At 42.9% G+C, this 26,207-nt stretch overlaps 1 protein-coding gene across 1 annotated transcript in view; it reads right to left on the reverse strand.

Annotated features, from left to right (window-relative positions):
* The window catches only part of LOC115083276 (transmembrane channel-like protein 2), a 103,430-nt gene that overhangs the window by 31,341 nt on the left and 45,882 nt on the right, over nt 1-26,207 (reverse strand). The window contains exons 9-12 of the mRNA XM_029587085.1: nt 13,243-13,390; nt 11,100-11,288; nt 5,418-5,597; nt 2,182-2,328 (exon numbers count right to left, since the gene is read on the reverse strand). Coding sequence (XP_029442945.1) covers nt 2,182-2,328; nt 5,418-5,597; nt 11,100-11,288; nt 13,243-13,390 — 664 coding nt within the window. The remainder of the gene's footprint in view (nt 1-2,181; nt 2,329-5,417; nt 5,598-11,099; nt 11,289-13,242; nt 13,391-26,207) is intronic.

Genomic DNA, 26,207 nt, shown 5'->3' on the forward strand with positions numbered 1-26,207 from the left:
TGTAAGCAATTTCCTCCATAAATATTTAAAAATAATTATAAATATTGACAACACAAAGTTGATATTTCAGCTTGCTTTTTTTGTGTGGATTTTTATACATTTAGACAAAAAATAGTCTCAGCAGTTATATAACTGATTTATTCCTTTTGGTCTGGAATTGGAGTTTCATTATATCATTTTATTAGTGTTTATTTTAAATAAAATAGGATTTTACAAACAAATGGTGGAATAATTACTTGGAAATATATTGAGATATAAAAGCGTGATGGCATTCCTTTACTCTGTAACATTCAAAGTAAACAAAGTCCAAGGAAAGAATAAAACAGCAGTGAAATAGGATGTGCTGTTGGTATAAGAATCCAATGTGACAGATGTTGATTGGGGAAGTGGTAGCAACAACTGGGAACAGGGGCAGCTCAAGGCAATCTGCTGCCTGAGGTGAGGAATGAGATGGTGCCCCCCCCCCCCCGCCGCTGCCCCCGCCCCCTCTTCCCCCTCCCTTTTCCACACACACTCACATGCATACACACATATTCACTTCTCTCCCTCTTCCATGCACACATGCACTCTCATTGTCTCTTCTCACCTCAATTCTCATTAGCCACAGTAGCCTCCTCTTTCCCCAGGCCCACGGGACATGAGCTCCACTTCCTCCTCCTCCTCCTCCAGTAGCGTTGGCCCGTTCTGCCCTTGTTTTATTTTTTGCGCGCGGCCCGACACTGTTGCTCCTCCTCCTGCATCTTTGGTTTCCTACGGAGGAGGGCGATGCTCCTGCTCGTCTTTCTTGCCGCACAGCACCGGGCTTCACGTTTCCTTCCAGGAGCAGGGGTGCTGATGCTCCTCCTTCTTCGAGCGTGCACTGCTCCAGGCCCTTTTTCTTCCGACCTTATGCAGCAGGGCACCCGGAGTTTTCGGGAGTTGGCCCAGAGACCCAGCAATTCATTCAGAGTTTATGAGTCAAATCTGGAGAGTTCCCAAGTCTGAGGCAGCCGCGGCGGGGCAGGCAGTGTGAGGCAGACGCCACAGTGGTGCTCTGAGAGGGGCATTTTTTACTGCCTCAAAATTCTGCCGCCTCAAGCAGCCGCCTCACCCTGCCTCATTATATAACTGCCCCGGACTGGGAACAAGGAGACCCGGGATTGCCCTTATGGGCCACTTTTTAGACATTTGGTAATAGAGCCCACACAAGAAGTCAGTACCTGACCTGGTAATTAGATATGGGAAAGTATTACTAATGTCACAGCAGGTGGTCAAATGAAGTCCAAAAGAGTGGTTTAATACAAGAGCAAAGGAAGATATGGGCCATACAAAGTTGAGCACCCTGAACTTCAGAAATGCCAACTTTGTTAAGATGAGTAAAAAAAACCCAAATGATCCCCACTCCCACTGCTTCCTCAGGTTCTGCCCCAGGCCCCTCAATTCCCCCCTTGCCTAACCTGCCAGTAATCCAGGTTTTGGGCCCCTGGAAGAGGCTGGGTTCTCCCTGGGCTGGGCTCTCCCTGGGCTGGGCTAAGCCTCCCCAATCCCCTCCTCGCAAATAAACCAGGACCGGGACCTGTAATGGCCGCCATGTATCCCTTCCATGGAAGTCCTCATCCTAAAATGGGGCAGAAGTAATCTTTAGTCTCTCCTACCCTTCAGAGTCCCTAGAAAAATGGTGCCAGGTGGCCCCATTTACCAGAGCTAAGTTTGATGTCAACAAAATGATGATGGTCTCAGGGCCAGCCGGCACCATTTTTAAAGGGTTGCTAGCAGGTTATGGGCAATTGGTTGATCCCTCCTGCTCTTTCTAGGATGAAGACCTATATAGAAGGGGTAAGTAGGGGCTGGGAGAGGCCCCAGCCCTGGCTTGTTTGCAGGGGATGGGAGGAGCCTAGGGGCTCAGAGAGGCCCTGGCTGAGTTTGGATTCCCAGAAAGGGGAAACCCATCTCTGGCTCCAAGTAAGGAAGAGTGAGGGTCCCTAGAAAAGCCTGGGAACCTGAGGAAGTGATAGGGGGTCCCTTTTTTATTTTTACATTTTTAAAACACATTTTCAAAACTATTAAAACATACGCACACATTTTTGTATAATTTTGGTCAACTATTTTTGGTTTGTTCCAATCAAAATAGACATATTCATTCTGAAAATCAAAATGTAGGCACATCGCTACTTTTTATGCCATAATACTGAAAATACTTACAACTCCTACGTTTGTCTCCCAGCAGGGACCTCTCGGCATGTCTGCAGGATGTAGTGGAGGTGGAGTACTTCCATTTAATGCAGAGTTGTTGTAATAGTTAAACAAAGTCCAATAGGTTAAATTCTTTATTGATTCTTCTTCAATTAGCTGCAACAGAAAATGTAAACTTACTCTACAAAGGAACATGGTAGTCTGTCCTAGTACCTTTCTAAGGCCTGGATTCACTAACAATGCCGGGCTCTCTGAATCCCGCGGTAATGGGGGGTGGGCGAAGCGGGGGGCGGTCCTGCGATAGCCGGCAGCGATCGCACCGCGGCAGTGCGATCGCTGCCAGCGTCACGCCAAATAACCACAAAAGGTGTAGGTATTTGGCACAAAAATGACAGCGAAAAGGATGCGTACCTTTTGCTGTCTGAGAAGTCTTCACAGAGTCGGCCCCAGTGCCCACCCCGACTCCTCCTCTTCCGGGGCTGACTCCGCCCCGAGCTAGCTAAGAGAGTGTTCCAACTAAATAATCTTCTTTATCTTGTTTTTACGTGGACTGTATATGCAATCTCATTTATCTCCAGATTTCAAATATGTAAGTAAGATCATGTTCAGAGATCTTAAGGTTGATTGCTAATGGTGATGTTCCTGAGGTATACATGCTGTTATCTCTTGGTGACTATAAGCAACTTCATTAAATGTATACATTTATTGAGGAACTACAATAGCAAAAATACAGATGCTTCTCCAATATTATGCCCTTACTGCACTTTACAGTGGTCCTAGACAAAACACGTTAAGACCTTGATATTGGGGCACTGTTTATCCTGTGCCTCCTTTATAGATCCTTTACAGATCTGTCTTTTTAAATAGGCAAAACTATTAGCTATGTTACAAACATCTGCTAATGCTACAGATCTGGAAGAATGCTACAGTTCTGTAAAAGTCATTGTTTATATTGAAAGCCCTCTTAATGTATAGAATATTATAAATAAGAACAGTCCAGTGTGTCCTAGCTCTAGCATAAATAAGTAGTTATAGAGAGAGAGAGTGAGAAAGGAAGACTGGTATACTGAGTTCTGACTGAAGTCATCTGATTTACAAGTCTTTACCTTATAAGGAAACCTCCAACCAAGATACTTATTAGTCCTCTAGGCATGGGGCTATGCAAAATAGTTTGCATTTCTGATTAAACTGACACCCATAGGGTTATCATGTAGCTGAAGGTCACCAGGGATAGGCTGAGCCAGCCATGCTTTTGTCCCATTTAATCCATGGACTTGTTGTTCTGAAAGATTTTCATAAGATTAAAAAAAGAAAAAAGACTGAGCTCCATATTCAGTAGGCCGGTTAGTGGACAAGTTATCCGGCTACAGATAGCCGGATAATTTGTCCCATATCTTCAGCAGGAGAAACGTCCTGCTGAATATACCATCCTAAAGTTATCTAGCTATATAATCGGATAACAAAAAAGCCTCACTGGCTATGTTTTCATGTTATCCGGCCTTGTGTGACTGGATACTTTTCTACTTAACCAGATATATCCAGTTACATAACGCTATCACTGTCATACCCCCCAAAAAATCAAAGGGCCTGAGGCCCTATTGTGAGCCTTCTCCCACCTCTTGCCCTGTATACAAAAATGGCCCTGTCGGGCCCAGTGCCCCTCAGCCCAAAGAAATGATCTCCCTCCAGCCATATCCTTTACAGGACTTCATAAAAAATATTGTAATGAGACGCCCCCTCAGACTTCACCGCCTCCCTTGTTACCCTTGGGAACCCTGGAAGCATAAACTGAGCATAGTTTACCCTTCCAGTACTGCCGATCAGAAGCAGTTTTTTTTTTCAAGTAGTTAAAAATACTGCAACATTTCCATTTTCCTTATTGGTCTCTGTGTAGACAAGATAGCATCTGCCTGTCTCAATTACTTTCATTTTTGGGTGAGACATTTGAAGTTGGGTTGTATTTGTAATATCATAATGCAGTGGCATTCACTTCTAGTCTTCAAAGGCTGCAAATGGATCAGAATATCCCTAATGAATATGCATGAGATGGATTTGTATACAATTTGTATACAATTAAGGCAATGTGCGTGGAAATCTATCTCATGCATATTCATCAGGGATATCCTGACAACCCCAACCTGTTTGTAGCCCTTGAGGACTGAACGTGAATACTACTTACTGTCATACTGTCATTTCTTCAGCTGTTCTATGCAACAACCAAAAAAAAGGGTGGTATATACATTACTGTCACTGAAGGGTAGTGGAGGGCAAACCGATAACAGAGTTCAAGAAAGCCTGGGATAAGTCCAGAAAAGCCTTAGCTGTGAGGATGTGAGGGTAATGCCTGAGGTCGGGTAGGCTCTGAGATATTGCATCAAGAATGAGCAGACTAGAAGAGCCTTCTGGGCCTTATCTAACCAGAAACCGTGCTTTCTTTATCGTCAGATCCAAATTATGGAACTCACTACCCAACGACAACCGTCAACTCACTACCAAACATGATTTCAAAAAGGCAATAAAAACTTACCTATTCTCTCTAGCATTTCCAAATCCACAAAATTAATTCCATCTCTGCCGCAGGCTGTCTTGTTATTTTTTGTATGTTTCCCTTCACTTTACATTTTAATGTTACTACGTTTTCGTCATAACAACCTAATTTGCTATTTATCTATGATTTTATGTATGTTTTAACGTTGTAAACCGCCAAGATCCACCACTGTGTGCATATGTGGTATATAAGAAACTTTTAAATAAATAAATGAAATAAATCATCTTGTATGCTTCTGCGTTTATCACTGTACAGAACACAAGAGGAGCAAATCAGTTATGATTCTACATCATGCCTTATTCTGGGTATTCATCCACTGTAGATGTTTATTGGATCAATGTATACTCAGTTTTTTGTTTACTTGATCCCTAAATTTAGACTCGTCAGGCAAATGTCCTGAAGTGCTTTTCATATACGTTTTTCTTTGAATCTTTTTTTTTTTTTTAATGGAATTTCTTCCCTCCAAAAAAGTAGCAAGAAATGAAAACTTTAGCCAGAAAATGTACTATTGCAAAACTGTGTACCCAAACAAACTTTCTGGCATTTTTGCATCTTTTCGTTTGGTTCTTGGACATTATATGCACTTCTGAATGTTCATCTTTTGTTCCACACACAGTTTATCACTGATGCTCTGTAAGGCTTACACTGGGAATATGCTAAGATTACACTGCACTTTCCATTTTCTTTCTCATCTCACCTTCTCATTGACATCATCCATTAAGGCAAGTAGAAAGGTATACAGATTTCCTAGGAACAGAGCAAAGATTCTCCCCAGCTGCCATTTCAAGGCAATACGAGGATGGTAATCTTCCAAATTAGCGATGGTTTCAAATAATGGAGGGCAAAACATTCCTAGCAAGGACATGACAATCTCCACCTGACAAAGAAAGAATAAAGACGATTAACAATAATAACAGAAATAACTGCTGTAAACACAACAGCATGGAACTGTTTTACTTTCTTGATAGGGCTTTACGAATTGAATGATCACTAGAAATGTTTCGAAATATTGATGTAATGACTATGATTTACAAAATAATATACAAACCTGCCATGACTGGGCTCATGTTCCATTTGGGAAATGGTCCAGTGCCTCTGGTTCTGGTTTAGTTTTCCAAGATAAGAGCTATCTTTGCTCAAAATGACTTTTGGGTTTTCAGGAACAACTCTGATTTGCTCATTTTGCTGGGCCTTGGTAGGGGAAGGGATGACATGAAGAAGGGGAAGAATAGAGAGAGAAGCGGCAGGATATAGCTCCCTGAGATGTAACCAGGGAGACCTCGAATCTGGTTGCTGTTATTCCTATTGTATCTGGGGGCAGATTCATGCTCATTTCATGACCACATGTTAGTTGATCATCTCAGTGATTTTTCACTACAATCTGCCAAAATGACCAGATTGACCAATCACCCATTTCTAGCAATTGCATAGTTCAGGATGCAGAGCCTATATGCAACCATGTGAAAACAATTAACTCATTACTATCTTAGGGAAAACTTTAGGAGTTTCAGAGAACTAGGAGGTGCTCAAAAGTTGGCAAAGAAAAAGTAGAGCATAGGAGAGGGTTTTTCATAAAACAGTGCAGGTTTCATAGGTGGACATTTTCATCTTTTTTTCTAAGAATTAATGATGTGGTGTCATGGTTAATTGTGAAGACAGATTTTGGGCTCTAGCTTTTCAGCGTCCCATTTTGCAGTTTAATTTATAATCAGAGATTTTAAAATTTAACAAAATATCTTTTACACCCTAAATAAATGTTATGGAGAATTTATGTGAGGTTTGTTCCTGTATAAAAATCATCTTGGACCTGCACCGACATTTTTCTTATTGGAAATATGTTAGGTGACTAGAATTTAGCCAGATAAGTTAGGGACTTTCCGGAGCATAATTGGGAGGAGTTCAGTTACTTGAATAAGTTAACCAGCTAACTCTGATATTCAGACCTAGCCGGCTAAGGGGGTCATTTTCAAAAGGGATCGCATGTGAAAAGGGACTTTTTACATGCGATACCTAGATCGGGGCGGGTTCTGGGCGGCATCCGCACCAGAAGGGGAGGAGTCGGGGCGGCACCGGGGCAGATGCCTCGAAGACATCGCTGACGGCAAAAAGGTAAGGGCCCTTTTCGCCACCAGTTTCGCGCCCAATAGCACCACCTTTTATGATGGCACTATTGGGTGCGAAAGCCGGCAGCGATCGCACCGCGGAGGTGCGATCGCTGCCAGCTTTCGCAGGCCCGCCCCCCGCTTCGACACCCCACCCCCCGTTACTGCCGGATTTTCTAAGGTCTGTGACCTTAGAAAATCCAGGCCTAAGTCTGTTCGGGCCAGAAAGCTGTCCTAAAGTTAGCTGGCTATATTCACTAGTACTGCTGCACTGTTGAATATGCCTCCAAAGTTAGCTAGATAAGTTTAGCTGCCTAGCTTTGCTTTCCGGACTGTGTCTGAATATGGAGCTCATCCTGTGTTTACTGGCACACCACCCATGGCAGGAACACCTAAAAGGCCTAGGGCGAGTGCTGACAGGTTTGGTGAAAACATTTGGGAAAAAATTCAAGCAAGCGTTAAGTGTCTTCAGACTTAACAGTAGGCAAAACACAGACAATGCTTCCCTGATGAGAAACATGGCATGCTGCTAGAATGGAGGTTGAAAAATATGGCATTCTCTATGACAAGGAGTCCACAAGAAAGTCCAAGGCAGCAAAGCAAAAAGGGCAGAGGAACACTGCCGCTGAAATCACATTCAGTGGAGCACAAAACATCGCTCTAGAGATGCCAAATGCAAGCTTTACCTCAAGATGTCATGTAAAAGGGCATAACAGAGGAACATTGTTGAAGCAAATTCTTTTCCCATTCATCTGACAGGACTCGGGCAGCTCTTTATTTCCCTCCTGGAACTGAAGGGACTAGATAAACTGCCTGGGGACCGTGACACCACTGTTGACGTGCCTTGGGGGATAGCAGGTAAGTCATGGCCACATCTCTGACTAATGCCTGCTGTTTCTGAAGGAAGTCTTCTTGCCCTTGGCAGGGAATATTATATTCTTACCACCCATGGACTGGGAGTATGGGAACAATATAGGGCCTGGGATGGGGGAAGGAGGGGAAAGAGTGATTAGGTTTTGTATTGAGATCTTATCAGATGGGATGGTTCCAATCTCAATATGCTGCTAGTGAGAAAACCATTGTATTGCACTTGCTGAACTGGGGATTCTGGGCACAGGTCCCCTTCACTTATCTCTTTCTTCTTTTGATGTAGAACAGGAAGAGCCTGTGTCTCTTCCTGTTCTACATCAAAACACCAGTTTCCTGGAGAAACTGGTGTTTAGTAAGCGTGGACGAGGTGATACCAGCAGGCAGTGGCATGTGGTCAGGGCCTTCAAGGGATTCAGTGAATCCCCAGCACTAACAAATTTCCTCTATGTATCTTTTTCCATTTTTTTTTGTTTGTTTTTTCAAGTTGGGCAGAGATAAACCAAGCCAAAGCTGTCCTCAACCATGCCATTCACCTCATTGTCCCACAGCCGGCTCGACAGCAGGAGTTGCATTTAAGTTTACGTCATCTCCTTCTGTCACAGGGCCAATCTCGCAGCTCTTATTGTGAGATCAACCGTGCAGTATCAGATGATGTATCGATGCGACTTCTGCTACAATTCATGCCACAAAAAGAACAAATGATCTGGCAGGCCCATCATGGAGCCCATCCTTCTTATTCTCTCTTTGGCGCGAACCTCAGGGGCGTCCCCCTGTGATGACATCATGCATCCCGGATACAAAAGCCTACACTTTTTGCTAGCTAATCGAGTTAGCAACGGTCGGGAACTCCTTACGGATGGGATTCACTCTCCATACCTAGCTACTCTGTCTCTCCAACTTTTGGACTCTATCCTAACGGGGTACCCGCTCCTCGGGGGCCTCTCTCATTTCTTCCAGGTCGCTATCAGGAACCGGTACTCGCTCCTCGAGGGCCCATGTTCCCTGACTTGGTGCCTGAACTTATCTCTTCTGCTTGGAAGAAACCGCTGCCTACATCATCAGTGAGTTACCAACTTTATTTCCTCAGAGCTGTTCCCTGGAACCAGGTACTCGCTCCTCGAGGGCCTGCCTCTATTCCAGTTTCTGTGTCACTGGGAGAAACCGCTGTGTGAGTAACTTCACCAACGAGGCTCCATACCAGAACTCTGTGTATGCTCCATTGTACTCACTATCTCAGTTTCCTCCACTATAGCACAGCCATAGAGGGAATCGCTGTTCCAGTGTCCTGAGGAACCCTAAGCCCAGCCAGGCTTCATCTCTACTCTCTACTGCCACCTCTGGTGGCTTCTCAAATCTGTCTAATAAAAGATATAACTGTGTGGTGTGTCCCAAAGCTGAGCTTGACCTGTGGCCCCTCACGGGACTTCCCCCCATGAGCGTGGTCAGCTGCCACAGTGTCCAAGGGTCCACCCAAAACCTTACAAACAATAACAATGAGTCTTGGCAGGCCAGTGTGGAGCCCTTACTGTGGCGGCCGAAGGAAGGACCTGAGACCCTGCAGCATGACAAAGACGCAGAGCAGAGACCAGGAGGCCTGAGACTGTGTGAGTGAGAAAGAGTAAGTGTGTGTAAGAGCAAGCAAGCCACTGAATGTGAGAAAGTGCCTGTGTGTGTGAGGGAGAGAAAGCCATTGAGTATGAGAGTGTTTGTGTAAAAGAATGAACCACATGTGTTAGAGTATATGTATGGGGAAGAGGAAGAGGATAAAAGCTGTGAACCCTCTCCACTGTCAACTAATCCAAGACAATCTCAGGGTGACTGGAAATCAAAAGTTCCCAGGTATGGCGAGCAGAGGATGTTCTTTTTAATCCCTATTAGTTTTAATTGTTGGATGTTATTTGATATGTCTGTTGTTTTTAAATATTTATCATGGATAGGGTGGTTGATGTTTAAGTCCTGGGAGTTAGTGTTGTATTGCTATGGCAGATTTGTCTCTTGGGTAACTGTATTCTTGCCAGACTATGATAGGTTTTATTGGATCTATGTAAGCATTATCCAAAATACTGTATATGAGCTATTGAAAGAACATGGAACCCATCTTTAGATGTGAATGTCTCTAATCTGACATCATGTAACTACAGCATGGGTTATTTTTCCCTATATGCATCACCTTGCACTTATCCATATTAAATTTCATCTGCCATTTGGATACCCAATTTTCCAGTCTCACAAGGTCCTCCTGCAATTTATCACAATCCGCTTGTGATTTAACCATTCTGATTCATCTGCAAATTTGATAACCTCACTCATCGTATTCTTTCCAGATCATTTATAAATATACTGAAAAGTATGGGTCCTAGTACAGATCCTTGAGGCACTCTACTATATACCCTTTTCCACAGAGAAAATTGTCCATAAGAACATAAGAAATTGCCATACTGGGTCAGACCAAGGATCCATCAAGCCCAGCATCCTGTTTCCAACAGTGGCCATCCTACTCTCTGTTTCCTGTCTTTTAACCAGTTTGTAATCCACGAAAGGACATCGCCACCTATCCCATGACTTGTTACTTTTCTTAGAAGCCTCTCATGAGGAACTTTGTCAAATGCCTTCTTAAAATCCAAATACAGTACATCTACCGCTTCACCTATATCTACATGTTTATTAACCCCGTTAAAAAGGTGAAGCAGATTTGTGAGGCAATTTTTGCCTTGGGTAAAGCCATGTTGACTTTGTTCCATAAACCTTGTCTTTCTATATATTCTATGATTTTGATCTTTAGAACATTTTCCACTATTTTTCCTAGCACTGAAGTCAGGCTAACCGGTCTATAATTTCCCGGAGCGCCCCTTTTTAAATATCGGGGTTACATTAGCCACCCTCCAGTCTTCAGATACAATGGATGATTTTAATGATAGGTTACAAATTTTAACTAATAGATCTGAAATTTCATTTTTTAGTTCCTTCAGAACTCTGGGGTGTATACCATCCGGTCCAGGTGATTTACTACTTTTCAGTTTGTCAATCAGGCCTACCACATCTTCTAGGTTCACCGTGATTTGATTCAGTCCATCTGAATCATTACCCATGAAAACCTTCTCCAGTATGGGTACCTCCCCAACATCCTCTTCAGTAAGCACCGAAGCAAAGAAATCATTTAATCTTTCCGCGATGGCCTTATCCAACTAAAGTTAGCTGAATAAATGTTATCATGGAAATTCTGCAGTACATTTGAATATTGGCCTCTAAGGAGTTAACTTTAGGCACTTAGTCCTAGTACATTTTCAAAAGTCTCAATTTTGGAGCCTAAAATTAGGCACATAAACCCTTTAAAAACTGACCTCATAGTTCTCAAACCATAATACTTTAATTGTAACCATGATATTAAATTGTAAAAGATTCAGTACCTCGTTTCTTTCATACCAGCCGATATTCTCCATTTTGGCAAAGGTCTGTGACCGTTTCACCACAAAGTAGATGAGATACCCGCTTCCAGCCAAGCAGCACGTTATAAGGAAATTTGCCAGAACACGAAGGAATCGTGTAAGATGGATGTTTTCGTCTTTATTACTTTCTTCTTCATCCACAATAGACTCCTTCAGAAGAAATACATATAATGCCAAATATATATGTGGCCTTCAGATAAAATGCAGACCCCCAAGAAATGATGACAGCCACTGCCCACCGAGTGTAAAAAGGCATAGACAAAACTTCCTGGCCAGAAGATTTTGCACAGTAGTTGCTGTTAGGTATTAGAATATAGTTCTAGGGTCAAAAAAGCCTTTGTAAAACTGCGTGAAATTAGTAGTTTGCATGATTTGATTGGCGAGTTTGGAAGGGTTAAGGACGACAAGTGTTATTGCTCATTCTGATGCTGTATAAAGAGACTGAAGAAAAAAAAAATCCCAATGAGTGCATTTTCCCTCCTATCAGCGCCTCTAACCTTGCTTGACTTCCTCTTTCTCCATTAGTCTTCCACCCATATCTCTATTCTTCTTTAATCTCTTTCCTTTCACTTGCCTCCCCCTCCCTTCTTCCTCTCTCCATCATTTGTTCTATTCTTCTTCACGTCCCCTCTTTGCTTCTGTCATCTTCCCTTCTCTCTTACCCTTTTCCTCCCTCCCTTTCCTCATTTTCCCAGCCCTCATTTTTACCAGCCTATCTATTTCATGGTCTCCTCCTCCTGCATTTCTTTTCCCCATTTCTTCCCATGTTCTGCACCTTTGCTGGTCCTTTCCATGCTCTCATCCTCTCTACTCTCTCCTGCTACTGCTTTTCATTATTGTATTTAAGCAGCTATTTAAAATATTCAGAAAGCACCTGTGCACGATTCCTCTTTAACCTCATTCTTGATATGGAGCCAGATTTGCTCAGCTTCACTCAACGGCCTTTGCATGCAAACTATTCATTAGGGATAAACCCATTTATTAAAAGTGAAATCATACTAGGTGGATTCCAGCTTGGTTTGACTGAACAAAAAAATTCATGGATTTTCTGAGAACTGTGGTAAAATTGAAGTTTTAATGGCAAATTTCTGAAAAATCTATGACAGCTTTGCATAAATCCAATGATTCATGCAAAGCTGTGGTGGATATTTTGCATGAAAATATTCCATTAAAAAAAATAGGTTCCCGGATTAATTTGAGGTTTGCAGATTTTAAACAAGTTCTCAAATTAGTTTGTGAACCTCTTTAAACAGTGTTCACATTTTCGCTCTTTATAGGCCTCAACTAGTAGAAGATGAGATAACATATTCTTTATAATATTAGAGAAACATCTATTTATTATTATTTACTATTACAGCAGGATGGTAAGTTTCAAACTGGCACATGGGTGCACATTGGCACATGCCCAGGGATGCAGCCCTATATGAGCACGTTATGAAATAGCCTGGCTCCGCGCACGTGTGCCTGATTTTAAGTGGGCACATAAATCCCACTTCTACCATGTAAGTCGGGGGATTTTAAAAGGGGCGCACATCCACACCATTGCCAGTTTCACCAGTTCTTCCACCAGTTTGCCCAGTTAAGAGCTAGATCCTGCAAACCTCCCCAGTTTAATAGCCTTCACTGCTCCCCAGTTAGCCCAGAACCTTAAAACCCCTCAGATATGGCTAGTTTTCTTTTTTTTTTTTTTAAATTTAATCCTCCTCCATAGCAGAATTAAGCTTACATGGCACTAGACCTGGGCGTGCACCCAGGTGCGTAAGTATTTGTGTGCGCATCTCTCGGCCCCACCCAGAGCATCCATGTCCTGCCCAGACACACCCCTTTTTGAATCGGAGCGAGATGTGCATACAGAGATAGGTACGCACATATCCGGGTGGCTTTTAAAATATGGTGGCCCTGTGTAAGCCTGACTTTTTCACGCATCCCCTAATTGATGCGTGCACCAAGCTTTTAAAATTCACTTTTAAATGAGCTAATTTCTTAGGCATTGCATGGCAAAGATCAAAATTACATGGATGAAGCCTGCTAGTTTTAGGCAAGAGACAACTACAGCATGCATTAAAAGCCAAGAAGTTACTAAATAAAACGTTGTAGTCATTACCCGAAAGCTTGTTGTAATTGATGCAAACTTGTTGTCCGCTGTTTCAGGATTGCCAACGAGATAGTCCCAACTTGTAAACATTTTCCAACTAAAATTATAAGTTGCATCATCAGAGTCTCCTGTGCTCTCGTTAACACCTGCTGCCATTCTGCAGGTACACAAAACAGTAATACATATTTAAAGAAAAAAACTTAGAAAGTAAAGACATATGCCATTTTAATATTTAGGTAAAGAAGGCATCTTATGTGGAAAATAAGCTTCTCAGAATTTTGTCTTTCAAATGTAAGAGTTTAGAGGTCAGTTTCCAGATTGATCTAGCCGAGTAATGAGAGTTGCCCAGCTGGATCCACAAGGCTGAAAATTGTTCCTTGCTGAGAAAAAGAGTGTTCCAGAAGCCAGGATTAGGTAGAGGGAAGGGAAAATGCATAAACTATATGCTTACATTTTCCAGTGAACAGCCAACCCACAGAAACAGTAAATGAAATTTGCACTGGTATTTTTGTAACCGCATGCCTAGTAGTGGCTAATTTTCAAAGAATGATTACTTTGCACTTGGGGGTGAGGGAAGTTCACTGAAAATTACCCCCATAGTTACTACAGCATAGGTCAGAATACAAAATTTTAACTCTCCTGTAAACATTTTGGGGCAGATTTTTAAAGGAGCGCGCGCGAGGTATATTTGTGCCCGCTACCCGGCGCGCACAAATGTACACTCGGTTTTATAACATGCGCTGCCGCATGCCCCCCAGCCCTACCTACAACCCCCTACCTTTGTTCTCTAAGTTGCACCTGCCGGAGGCAGGCGTGCGCACCGGCCAGCTGCCGGCGCGTCATCCCCTGGCACGGCCACTGTGCCAGAGGACTCGGGATCGCCCCTTGACCACCACCCCCGGACCACCGCTCCACCCACGGCCCTGCCCCCGGACCACCCCTTTTTCAAAGCCCTGGGACATACGCGTGTCCCGGGGCTTGCACGTGCTGCCGAGCCTATGCAAAATAGGCTCAGCGTGCACAGGAGGGGTTTTAAAGGGTTACGCGCATATGTTACGCGCGTAACCCTTTGAAAATCTACCCCTTTACCTTATTTCTTTATAAAAAAAAATTTATAGCCCTTAGTCATGCCTGAAAACATTATATCTATAAACAATTTGTATGACAATTTTCATACTGCTGACTCATCTATAAATTAGAAAGACAAATTACACTGTATAAATCATAATAATAACAGAGCCACCCACCGTTAAGTCGGTAGGTTGAAGCTATCCCAGCTTGCTATTGTGAAAGTCTGGACTGTCTGCCACTTATTCAGTGCAATATCTATATAAAATGGTGCTCAATCCAATTCTGGATAGATCTATATCATTGAAGCCACCCATATAATAGGATAAATCGCACTTTATTTCCTAGTTATGATAAAATAATGTAGGGACCTATGCAATAAAACTTATGCTAACTTTTTTTAGTGTGGGCTTGCAAACATTTCTAAAATACATGTTAAAAAGCCACTTAACTATTGATGCAAAAAGATTTAGAAGGTAATTTTCAAAGGAGTTAACATGTGTAAATGTAAATTACTATCGTAGCAATTTTTTAAAGCCATTTATGCACTTAAATGTGAATTTTAAAAGCCCGATATGCCCTGATGTGCAAATAGGTTGGGCTGGTGTGTGCCAAGTGGATTTTAAAAGCTGCCCGGATACGCACGCAAATGCCGCTGTGCGCACATCATGGAGCTTCTTAAAAAGAGGCGGGGTGTGGTCCAGGTGGGGCATGGGACTTTAACCAAACATTTGCATGTAAATACTTATATGAGGCTCCCTGCCACGTAACTTTATTTCTGCTATTGATGGTGTGTAAGTAAAAAATATATATATCGAGCCATTTTGGAGGAGTTTAAAGTTCTGAGGTAACTGGGGGGTGTACAGGCTATCAAATCTGGGGGGGAGAGGGGAATTTGGAGGACTTATCTGTTAACTAGGAACAAATTGGTAAAACTAGAAAATGCATCAGCGTGAGTCCCTTTTAAAATTCTCCCACGTACTCAGATTTGCACGCGCCCACTTAAAATTCAGTGCACATGTGCACGCGGCCAGGCTATTTTATAACATACACACATATACACGGGTATGTTATAAAATGACTGCATCCTTGGTCGAGGGCCGACGAACACATGCCCATGCACACACACCGGTTTAAAAGTTACCTTCATAAAATGCACTTATGCAAGTAAAACCTATTGATAAATGAATGGCATACACTGTAGCTATTTTCAAAAGTCCACCCAGGTAGAGAGTCGATCAAGCTAGGTTGAGAGAACATTGCACAAATATTACCTTTGGGTGAGTCTCCTCTCTCCGTCGGTCCTCAGATCTTCACAAGAGACCACTGTTCTGTTTGTACGTCTCACATTGAATTGCAAAGTGGCCCCTAACCCCCTACATCAATACCTAACCATCACCTCGAGTTACTAGGTGGGCCTACCATAGGGATACAAATACCTATCTAGGGAGAGGACACTAGGGCTAGTCTCTCTCTCTCTCAGGGGACATTGCAGTCTATGATAAAACCTTCCCTGCCCCTAACTCCTCCTCTTTTTGAAATTTGCATCGCACCATACGAGATGATGCAATCACATGCGTTAAAGATGTTTTTGCATGCGGTAAGCCCTTAACGCATGCGAAAACGCCTTAGCGCATTTTGATAAATGACCCCCTTAGTTAGAAATGAAAAGGTATCCTGTAGCTGTTTTTGTCTTGTCATGTGATTAAATTTAAACGATGAATCAATTTTTTTTTTATGTGAGATTTTATTTCTACAGGTTAACAAGATGATGTATGCTCTGCCAGATGCAGAATCTAAAGAATTTTCCCCAGTATTTTAAACAGATCTGTTCTTTTTTGTTCTTTTTAAAATTTCTGACTTTTGATTTAATTTTGGATCAATCCAAATGCTTTTTTTTGTTTTTTTTTGGTCTACCTGTTGAGCTCAAATTTTTGATAATTGTTGTCTGTCATTATGTGTTGTTTGTGTGTCATTACAAATGAAAACAACAGAGTTTGATGAGAAGAATGCAATGAATGAATTTATATAGTCCATTCAGTGAAATATATGTCTCTATGTAATGTCTGAGTACCTAACTTGTTTGTGGTTTTGAATATTGTATGTTAACTTATAGTAAAGTGGGAAAATTATGCAGATTAGTAATAGTATATGTAGGGATTATTAGATGCAGGGAGTTATTGACATTATGGAATTTTCTTATTGGCTAATTTGAATTTTTTTGCTCTTCTATTAGACCTTAATCCATAACACACACATCTAACTTACGGGCCGATACAGTAAGGTGCGGTAGAAAGAGGTGCGTTAGTGCCCGGCACACCCGCGTTTGCCGTACGCACAGTTCGGATCACCTACCGCTCGATACTGTATTTAAATGGCATGCAAATGCAAGCCGCGTCCATGAAGCGCAATCCATTTTACTGTATAGGCGCTATACAGTGCCTATACAGTATCCTGGGTGAGCTGGTACCTGTCCCAGTACCAAACCAACCCAGTCCCAGGGTTGGTTTGGGACTGGGTGGCTAAGTTACACGAGTAGACCATTTTTTCCTGCATGGTGAGCTCATGCAAGCTTGTGATATCACTGCTCATCATTCCTTAAAACAGCTGAATTTTTTGGAATATGCCCAAATTAGGCATTTTCTTTTGAAACAACAGAAAGCAGTGACCTTGTTACAAGGTAAATCACTGCTGGAAAACTATTGTTAACAGGTTGATAAGATAAGGGGATTGGTCTCCAAGGTTTATTGTCTCCTTGATAGCCATGTCACTGAAATGTTTCCACATATACGTGCTTGGGAGCTGGATAAGGAGGAACAACTTAAGTGTAGAGGATTGGGACTCTATATTTTCTGGTGCTAGTAAATGCTCCATTTCAGCTAATCTTCAGGAAAATTGTTATAAATTGCTGTTTTGTTGGCATTTGACTCCCGTTAAGCTGCATCACATATATCCATCTGTGAGCAATTTATGTTGGAGGAATTGTGGTTCCCCTTGACACTTATATATATGTTTGGTGGTATTGCAAGGTGATATCTCCCTTTTGGCAACAAATTGCTGATTGTACATCCAATCTATTGGGAGGGGGGCATGTATATGCAGCATGTAATATATTACTGGGTCTCCCAGTGGAGGGTATTGCAAGCTGTTTTCAATGCCTCTGCCAACATATTTTTATTGCAGCCCAGTGTGAGGTTCCTTTATGTTGGAAACTCCCGGAGGCATCCTCTTTTAAGACTGTAATACGCTGTCTGCATACCCATTATCGTTTGGCCTACTTAACGGCTCTCCATCACAATTGGCTACTATCTTTTCAAAGGAATTGGGAGCCTTTTGTTCAGTGGAGGCAAGCTCAGGGATTGGCTCCCTCATGATAACAGCCCTATTTAGATACTTTTTTTTTTCGATTTTCCCTAGAGAGAATAGACTCTGGATTTTTATTTTATTTTATTTACTGTGCTGTATAATATTTACCTGCTCCTTCTGGAAATGTATAGTGCTGTTTCTGTTACTGTATTTGTCTATGCATACTGGAGAGGGTGGGGTGGGGACTGTTACTGAGAATTTTGGATATAATTTTGTGTCTACATTGTTATTGTATGGGTTTTCTGTAAACATCCAATACAAAATTTCTAATTTCAAAAAGATAACTGACATGAGAGTGTGTTTAGAACCACTTGCCTTCTGTATCAGAAATAATCTTCAAAGGGTCGTATGAGAGGATGTAGTTGGGAATGGAAGGGCAAATACAAGGGAGGGACATAGGGAGGAATATGACTTCCCTGACACCAAAGAGCACCAGCCAACCCCCCCAACCACAACCACCCTATAGGCATAGAAATGACTGTCTCAAAGTTCAACCAAACAAAAAAAAAAAAATCAAACCAAAACAATTAGTCAGCTGAAAACGGCCTTGAGGCACAGACTGCAGGTCACCTTCAAGCATCTGAACACCTATAATAATCTTTGGCCATTATTACAATGTGAATTACAGCAAAAATATTTTTCTTCTTGTAATCTATTGCATCAAAATACATTAGCCTTATGTAAAGCAAGGCAGATTTATTTTTGAAGTGCTCAAGTGTGTCTCCTTTGTCACTTTCTTCTCTCCATCATTCCCTTCCTCCCTTGTTTTGGTGGTATCCTATGAAAAGTTTTCTTTTCAAATTGGAGAGGGAGAGGGAGAAAGGACTAGGTGACCACTGACTAGTACTAGTCACTTGCCCCTGGAGAGAAGCTCCTGCATGGGAGATCCCCTGCCTTTCTAACTAGCTAGGAGGTGAGGCTAAGACCCCATATATGAAAAAGCTATTAATGGACAGACATTTAAATGCCAGCAGAGCAACCACAATAGTGACAGTAATGATGCTGAGAATCATGCTAACGCCTTGGAGTCTGTCTGTTTCCACACCCAGTATGCAACCCCTGTGCCTTGTATATTGAGAAAAGCTATTCAATGCTTGAAGAGCTCCTGTGATATATAATTTTTTGAGACTTCCTTCAAAAAGTGTGGGTCAGCTGCATTTTATTTTGGCAAAGAAAAGTGTGTGTAACCCTACCATTAATAACAGACAATGAAAATGTATAATCGGCACTTGTGAGATTGCAGGGCTAGAAATGATGCACTGTCTCTTTAAGAGCTGCTAGGAAAGCAGTAGGGGTTGTAAGAATGACACAGAATATTGTGCAGGCAGATAACAGATTCAAGCAGCTCACAACAAATGGTTTATCCTGCTCTGCTGAAATGTTAACATAATCATTTGCTTTCAACTATGGTAAGCAGCCCTTCATATTACTTGTCATTAGAAGTACACTAGGGTTAATTATAATTGTTTAAGAAAATGGTAATGAAGTTACATCACTACGTTGCCTATATATTGTGCAAACCGTTGAGATTTGTAAATGTGCAAAACTATTGTTAATTGTATAAGACAGTGAGCCACTGTAAATATTGCATTTGTCCTTGGGAGAGAACAAGAGTATGTTTAATTGTTTGACTGTGTATTGAACCAAAGAAAGGCTGTGCATTAATAGGATAAAAGCAAGCAATAACAGACTCCTGCAGCCCAGGAGGGATGGAGTTTATCCTGCTCCTATGAAATGTTAAAAATAATCCTTTGTTTTCAACTGAGGACCCATGCTGAAGGATCCAGAGTGGTCTGATTCCTCAGAGGCAGAGGTTTGCTTTGACTGAGGGCTGTTGCAGCATGGATTCAAGCAGTTGACTGCAGGATCAGCCATAATGACTTTTCCTGCTCCTTCAGTGTTCGAATCAGCTCACAGTAGGACACAAGCTGGGACATCGTTAATAGGGCAAAGACTGTATAAAGATCTGACCTAGCTCCTTAGTGACTACTAGTTTGAAACTTCTGAGCAAATCTTCAAGCATTATCTTCTGCAATACTCATATTTTGTGGAGTGAGCAGTGACCAATAGAGTCATTCATCAAGCTGCATCAGGGCCTCATCGCGCCATAAACGAGGTCTAGCGTGCGATAGACACATGATGTTTCTCGCACTCTGCATTGGTATGTAAATAAGATAATGAGTATGCAAAAGCAAAAAAATTATGCAAATGATGGATTCCTACCACATTTTGCAGAAAAATAATGCATAATAATGCTGAGTTAATATGGGAAATAACATATTTTTGATTTCTGGTAGAGTGGTAAACAAGTGTTTATAGCACCATAGCTGCTGTTATCACAGATCGTGGTTATTATCTAGTGTGATAAAATGAAGTCTTCTCTCAGACACATCTACACAGCCCTGGTGGACCAATAAAAACAACTTTTGTTACCTGCCCTGACTTCCTAAAACTACAATGTTAGGAGGAAGTGTTCTAGTAGTGGTTATGGTTGCAGGACCTGGCTTCTCATACCCGTTGCTCTTCCAAAAACATCAGCAGAGACGAGGTACAACAAGGCCTTATGTTCTACCTGCAGTGTCATAGAACACACCTTCTGAGTTCTCAAAAGTAGATTTCGCTGTTTGGACAAAATGGAGGGAGCTTTAATGTATGCCCCACCCAGAGTAGCTGCAATAGTGCTGGTCTTTTATGTATTTCATAATGTGGCTCTATGGTATAACATCCCAGCAGATGTCGTTCCAGATCTACCTGAGAATCCCCATGTCCCCCTGCAGAAGCCAGGAAGACCACATGGACTCGCAGCCAGCTTCAGCAAAGAATTATACAATGCTACTTTGCCTATTAGTCATCATCTAGTCCTTCCCCTTCCATGGAAGAGATCCCGACAGAGTGGTTCTTGCTGGTCTCTTCTCCATCTCTGACTGGGTCAGTGTGTAACAGAAACCACTTAGGCCTAGTTAAGGCAGCATCATGATAATGAAGCAATAGGTGCAATAGACAGCAGTAGACAAAGCAGACACAAAACAAACAAAACACCAAAGAGGTGTGGCTGTCCTAATGTATTCATATTGACTGTCAGTCCAAAAGAGTCATGTCTTGCCATAGCGTTCATGTAGGACTGCCAACATAGCTTGCCATAGCTTGTGCCTTCTTTCTTGCCTAGGCTATGCCTTTATTCTGTCCTAGTCCTCACATGTTGGCAAGATAGTTGCATAGATATGATGGAACTCCAGCAGGCCTAGGACATGGAGTCAAGTGCTGTATAAGTCATAGAAATCACAAGAGGCTCAGCCGCTTCAAGGCACAGCCTGAAGCTATAAGTTGACATTTGCAATCATCAATCACAGACTCAAGATATTATAGCCAGATTCCCTAGTTTACATCTGTGTGCATCTGAATGTATCCACATGTACATCGGATGCATAGTGTCACATGGGTCTGAAAGACAAAGGTGTCAGCACTACCTCAGCTGTTTCTCACATAGCTCACTTCACTTATAACCTTTTGGGAAGCACATGTCAAATATTGTGTCAGTCCTAAACTTCTCGCAGGTCATTGCAAGCTAGCATATTTCACATGACCATGCCCAGCTGGGCCCTGCTATACTTAGATAAGCAAACAGTCAACTCTCATGTACAGATGATGAGGGACTTGGGCTGTCATATTGGTTACGTTAGCTGCTCGGGAAGCTGCACAAGAATGCTGGACTGACCGAAGGCTGGATTGGGAATAGAATGGGGCCATGCCTTCACATTGCTATGCTCACCACTCGTGGGTGAGAGAAGCCACCCCGCAAGTGGCTTCTCTCACCAGATGCCAGCCTGATGCCCCTGCTCAGTGCGGCAGACACGGCAGCGCCTGCTTCTTCCCCCTATGCGCATGCGACTCCCTTGAAGTTAAAGGGTCTGCGGCAGGAAAAGACTGTGGCGACCTTGAATGACGGCCCTGCTGGCTGCCCTATAAAAGGGATCTTCAGTCGTCTTGCCTTGCTTTGCCTCAGCAAGAAGGTTGCCTTGTTCCCGCTTCAGGCCAGCTCTGCTTCAGCCTGCAGCTCCATTTCATTCTCCACACAGCATTGTGCAAGCCATCAGCCTTGCCTTAACCCATCAGTCTTGCTTGCGCCAAGTGTTCGGCGTCAGCTTTCTCTGGGTACAGACTCTTGAACTTTGTCATAGTCTGACTCAATGCACTCGCCTGCTGTCGGCACAAACCTTTTAGGTAAATTTTAAAAGGAGAGTGCGTGCGCCCATAGACGTGTGTATTGGGCACGCGAGCAAAGATATGCTTAATTTCAAATCGTGCATCCAAGTACACACGTATCATTTAAAATATCCCTGCCATGTGTATGTGTGCAGCTTTTATGTGCAAGTGACTATATTGGGGGCTGGAGGAGAGAAAGAGAGAGAGAGAGAGAGGGAATCTAACACTCTATATATTTCCCACTGTAAGAGAGACGCTTTCAGCTAAGGGTGTTTTTTTGGGGGGGTGGGCAGTGTTACAAGGATCTACAGACCCTTGTGCTCTGGGCAGACCAATGTAACACTGCCCACCCCCAAAACCTATCCTGAGTTGAAAGTACCCGCAGATAAGATGTATTTATTTATTTATTTATTTATTTGCTGGTTCTTTGATGCTGCACATTTATTTATTTATTTATTATTTATTCATCTTGTATTCCACACATTTCTATAAAACTATATTAACTGCGGATTCCATAGACAACATTCATAATACTTTAAAATAATACATAACATCTAAAACAATCAAAATAATATTTCATAATCAGACCACATAACATGCCATCACTAAATAATTAATGTCATCCATATGCCTCCTGAAACAGCGTAGTTTGAACACCTTTCCTGAACTTTTTAATATTTGAGTCCTGCCTTAAATTCAGCAGAACATTCTATAAGGTGGGAGCTACATGAGAAAATGCCCTGTTTCTACATTGTTGTAGATGGTATTCACAGTAATGACTTAGGGCCAGATTTTTAAAGGAGCGCGCGCTACCTGGCATGCACAAATGTACACCCGATTTTATAACATGCGCGCGCTGCCGCGTGCTTGTTATAAAATCCAGGGTTGGCGCACGCAAGGGGGTGCACACTTATGCACCTTGCGCACGCTGAGCCCAAGGGGAGCCCCGATGGCTTTCCCCGTTCCCTCCAAGGCCGCTCCGAAATAAAGAGGGGAAGCACAGGATTGCTTGTGTCAAAAGCCAATGTGTGCTAATTGGGTTTACTCACAGTGATTGCTCTGGTGTATGCATTGGCATGGTAAAGAAGATAACTACGAATCCTACATCACCCCCAGACACAGATATAGACAGAGGCTAACACAGCACATCACTCAGCCAGATGCACACAGACACACACATCTGTTAGGACATTATCGTTTACAGACTAGCTCCAGCACTTTGGTAACCTACTGGAGCCCAGATTTGTAGTTCCTGGCCTGCTCATCATCAACCATCAATGATGTCTGTGCCAAGCTTGCCCCTGTCTGCTAATGAGGTAGTCAGAGTGATTACTCCTCAGAGAAGATTGTCTACACCAGGCAGCCTTACAGACATCTGTCTGAAGCATATATGCTTACTGATTTGTCCTTGTTAGAGATGTGGACCCCTCCAGGCCTTAGATACATCAAAATGCTTGTCTTTCTACATAACAACACTGAAAGTGCAGAAGACCTCATGCCTACCACATGATACCTCTGGAAGCAGTTACCCTATACATTTTGCACAGTGGCAGGTTCAGAAAGAGGATTGCTGTTGGCTCATGAGGTCATCAGCTGACAACACCTTCTCTTGCCTTAATGCTATGCACAGAGCTGATTATTGAGATTTTATCAGCACAACTGCCTTGGGCTCGGTATCTACAAAGTCAAAAATGCACAAACACCATAGGAGTCCCATCCTATAGGCCAGCAACTCTGCTATGTTGGCCACAAGTCATGGCAGCCATGAGGACAAGCAAGGGTCTCAAACCTGAAAAGACCTGAAAGGTCACAAATCTGCTTGGAAAATGTCCATTCTGCTAGCTTGTCTCAACCGGAGTCCTCAGCCAATGTGCTTTAAGGGTAGCCACAAACAGTAAAAAGACTGTAACTGCTATTAGCAATAAGAGCAAATAAATTACTCTGCATATATTCTATGTAACTACATAAAACAGGACAATATGGCTAGCCATGAGGTGGACAGGCAAAGGACCTTGCTGCACCCTGACTCTCAATATTTTCCAGTGGCTACCTGTGACCTGTCAGGCTAGGGCAATAGCGTCTAACACAGCTTTCCTTGGGTTCAATGAGGTGAACCTTCTGATATGTGACATGTGGATGCTGCTATTGTCATCACTAAATAAACTCTGACATGTGTGTAAGGAATGATGTGAGCATGAACGGCCCCGTGTACACGCGTATTTGGGCCGTGCACGAGCAGCGTGAATTTTAAGATGCCAGGAAGTACGCATGTACATGCCTGTGCATGCATCAAGAATAAGGAGGCAGAAAAGGGACATGGCATGGGCGTTCAGGGGTGGGGCCAAGACTTACACGTGTAACCCAAAATTTTGTAAAAGCTGAACCTGGCAACGCGCTCCATGTTACCTGCGTGACTTTACTACTGGTCCTGATAAGATGCACATCTGGAGATTTTGAGCTAGAGGGGTCCTGAACACAGGGGAGAGGAGGGGAGAGGGAGAGAGAGCATGTTCAATTTAACTTGAGCATGTAATTTAACTTCCCCTCAGTAACAAGTTGATACAGTTTGAGGTAGATATTGAATACTATTCAGTTAGTGAGCGTTCAGTAAATAGTATGGTGGATGAGTATGCCACTTTACTAACTATGTAAATGCGAAATCCTCATTTGCATATGGTGTTTTTCATTTGCATGCATAGACATGCTAATTTTAATTTGATCATGCTATCGTCTTTTGAGACTCCTTTAGCATACAAAGTAAGGTCTTTCTGCATTGCATGCTATTTTTAGTGTACACCAAGGGACTTAAAAAGCAGTTTATTGCATAGGCCCCATAGAGTTACATACTGAAGGCAGGTATTTTCTGTGCTAATTTCTGGTAAATTACTTTACAAATCCTATGTACTAAGCATTGTTCCCATAAACATAGGGACGGTAGCTTTTAAGCAAGCAAGCGGGCACCCAAACACTCGAGTGAACATTTGCTGGGATTTTTAATCATGTGTGCAAGTACACACATATATGCTCTCTTAATTGTAAGCACGTGTCTTCCTTAATGATTCATCAACGTTAACATGCAGAAGGAAGTGGATTTTAAAACATAGTCGTGTGAAGGCCACTTCCAGTTTTACCTATTAGTCCACCAGTTTGCCCCAGTCCTTCTTGAGGTCATGCGGACCCCTCTGGTTCTTCATCCTGTATTCTCCCCACAGTTGACTCACACTCAGTTGATCTAGGCCTAAAAAGCAATTTTTGTAGGCTTTACTGCTCATCAGGAGCGGTAGTAAATATATGTGGCTAACAAGCTGCCGTGCCCTGCGGCCTCCGGTTTTAAAATGCGGCTTTATGCGCGAAACTGTTGACCTCTCCCTGGAACACCCATGCCCTGCCCCTTTCTGCCTTTTTATTTAGCTCGCATATGCACGTGCACATATATGCAAATAGTGACTTTTAAAATCCGTGTATATGGGCCTTTTAGCGCAAGCAATGCTTTTAAAATTCAGCCCAAAATAGGGAAAACTCCTTAATACATCAGTACTATATTTGTCATGTGGTCCTTTTCCCAAATGGTCCCATCTTAACCTCCACCTGAATGGTACTTTACCTCTACCTATATTAACTATTGATTTCTGTTTTGTGTGTCAGCATGCAAAGGTAACGTGAGGATTGTGCTCTTAGAGGATAATGTCACTTCTGACCATACATGAGCATATATGTGTTACGCGCCCCACCCGCGGTTATCTCACGCACGGGACCGCTCATCTTCGGGGTCACACAGCGGGTCCCGGTCCTGTCTCCCTCGCGGCACCTTGCAAGTCCAGATAGGCCCCAGTGTCCCACGGCGGCGGTTGCCGGGCCTTCATTCGCACGCCGAACCTCACGCCAGGCCTCGGCGTCTCAGCAGCTAGCCACGCCCCTACACGGTGCACCCCGATTGAACTCTTGTTATAAGGAAGTTCCCAGCCTTGGCAATCGAGTCGGTTTGTTCCTGAGATTGCCCTTGCTCGTGTTCCTGCTTGCTTGTTCCTAGTCTCGTTCCAGGATCCTTCTGTTCCAGTTCTGTTCCTGCTTGTACCTGCTCCTTGCCTGCTTGTTCCTGTGTTCATTGTTCGTCTCCCTGGTCTTACCTCGGACTGACTTTATGGTAAAGACCACAGCTTGTTCCTGACCTGCCTGCCTGCTGCCTGCCAAAGACCTCAGCCTGCTCTTCGACATTGCCTGACCTCTGGATCTTGACCCTTGCTTTGTTGACCACTCCTCGGACTGATTCTTGGACTTCGACCCTGCTCGCCTGACCTTGCTTGATTCTGGCTCTGTCCTTAGCCTTAGCCTCACCA

Source organism: Rhinatrema bivittatum, chromosome 2 (genome assembly GCF_901001135.1).
Source record: "Rhinatrema bivittatum chromosome 2, aRhiBiv1.1, whole genome shotgun sequence".
Taxonomy (NCBI): domain Eukaryota; kingdom Metazoa; phylum Chordata; class Amphibia; order Gymnophiona; family Rhinatrematidae; genus Rhinatrema; species Rhinatrema bivittatum.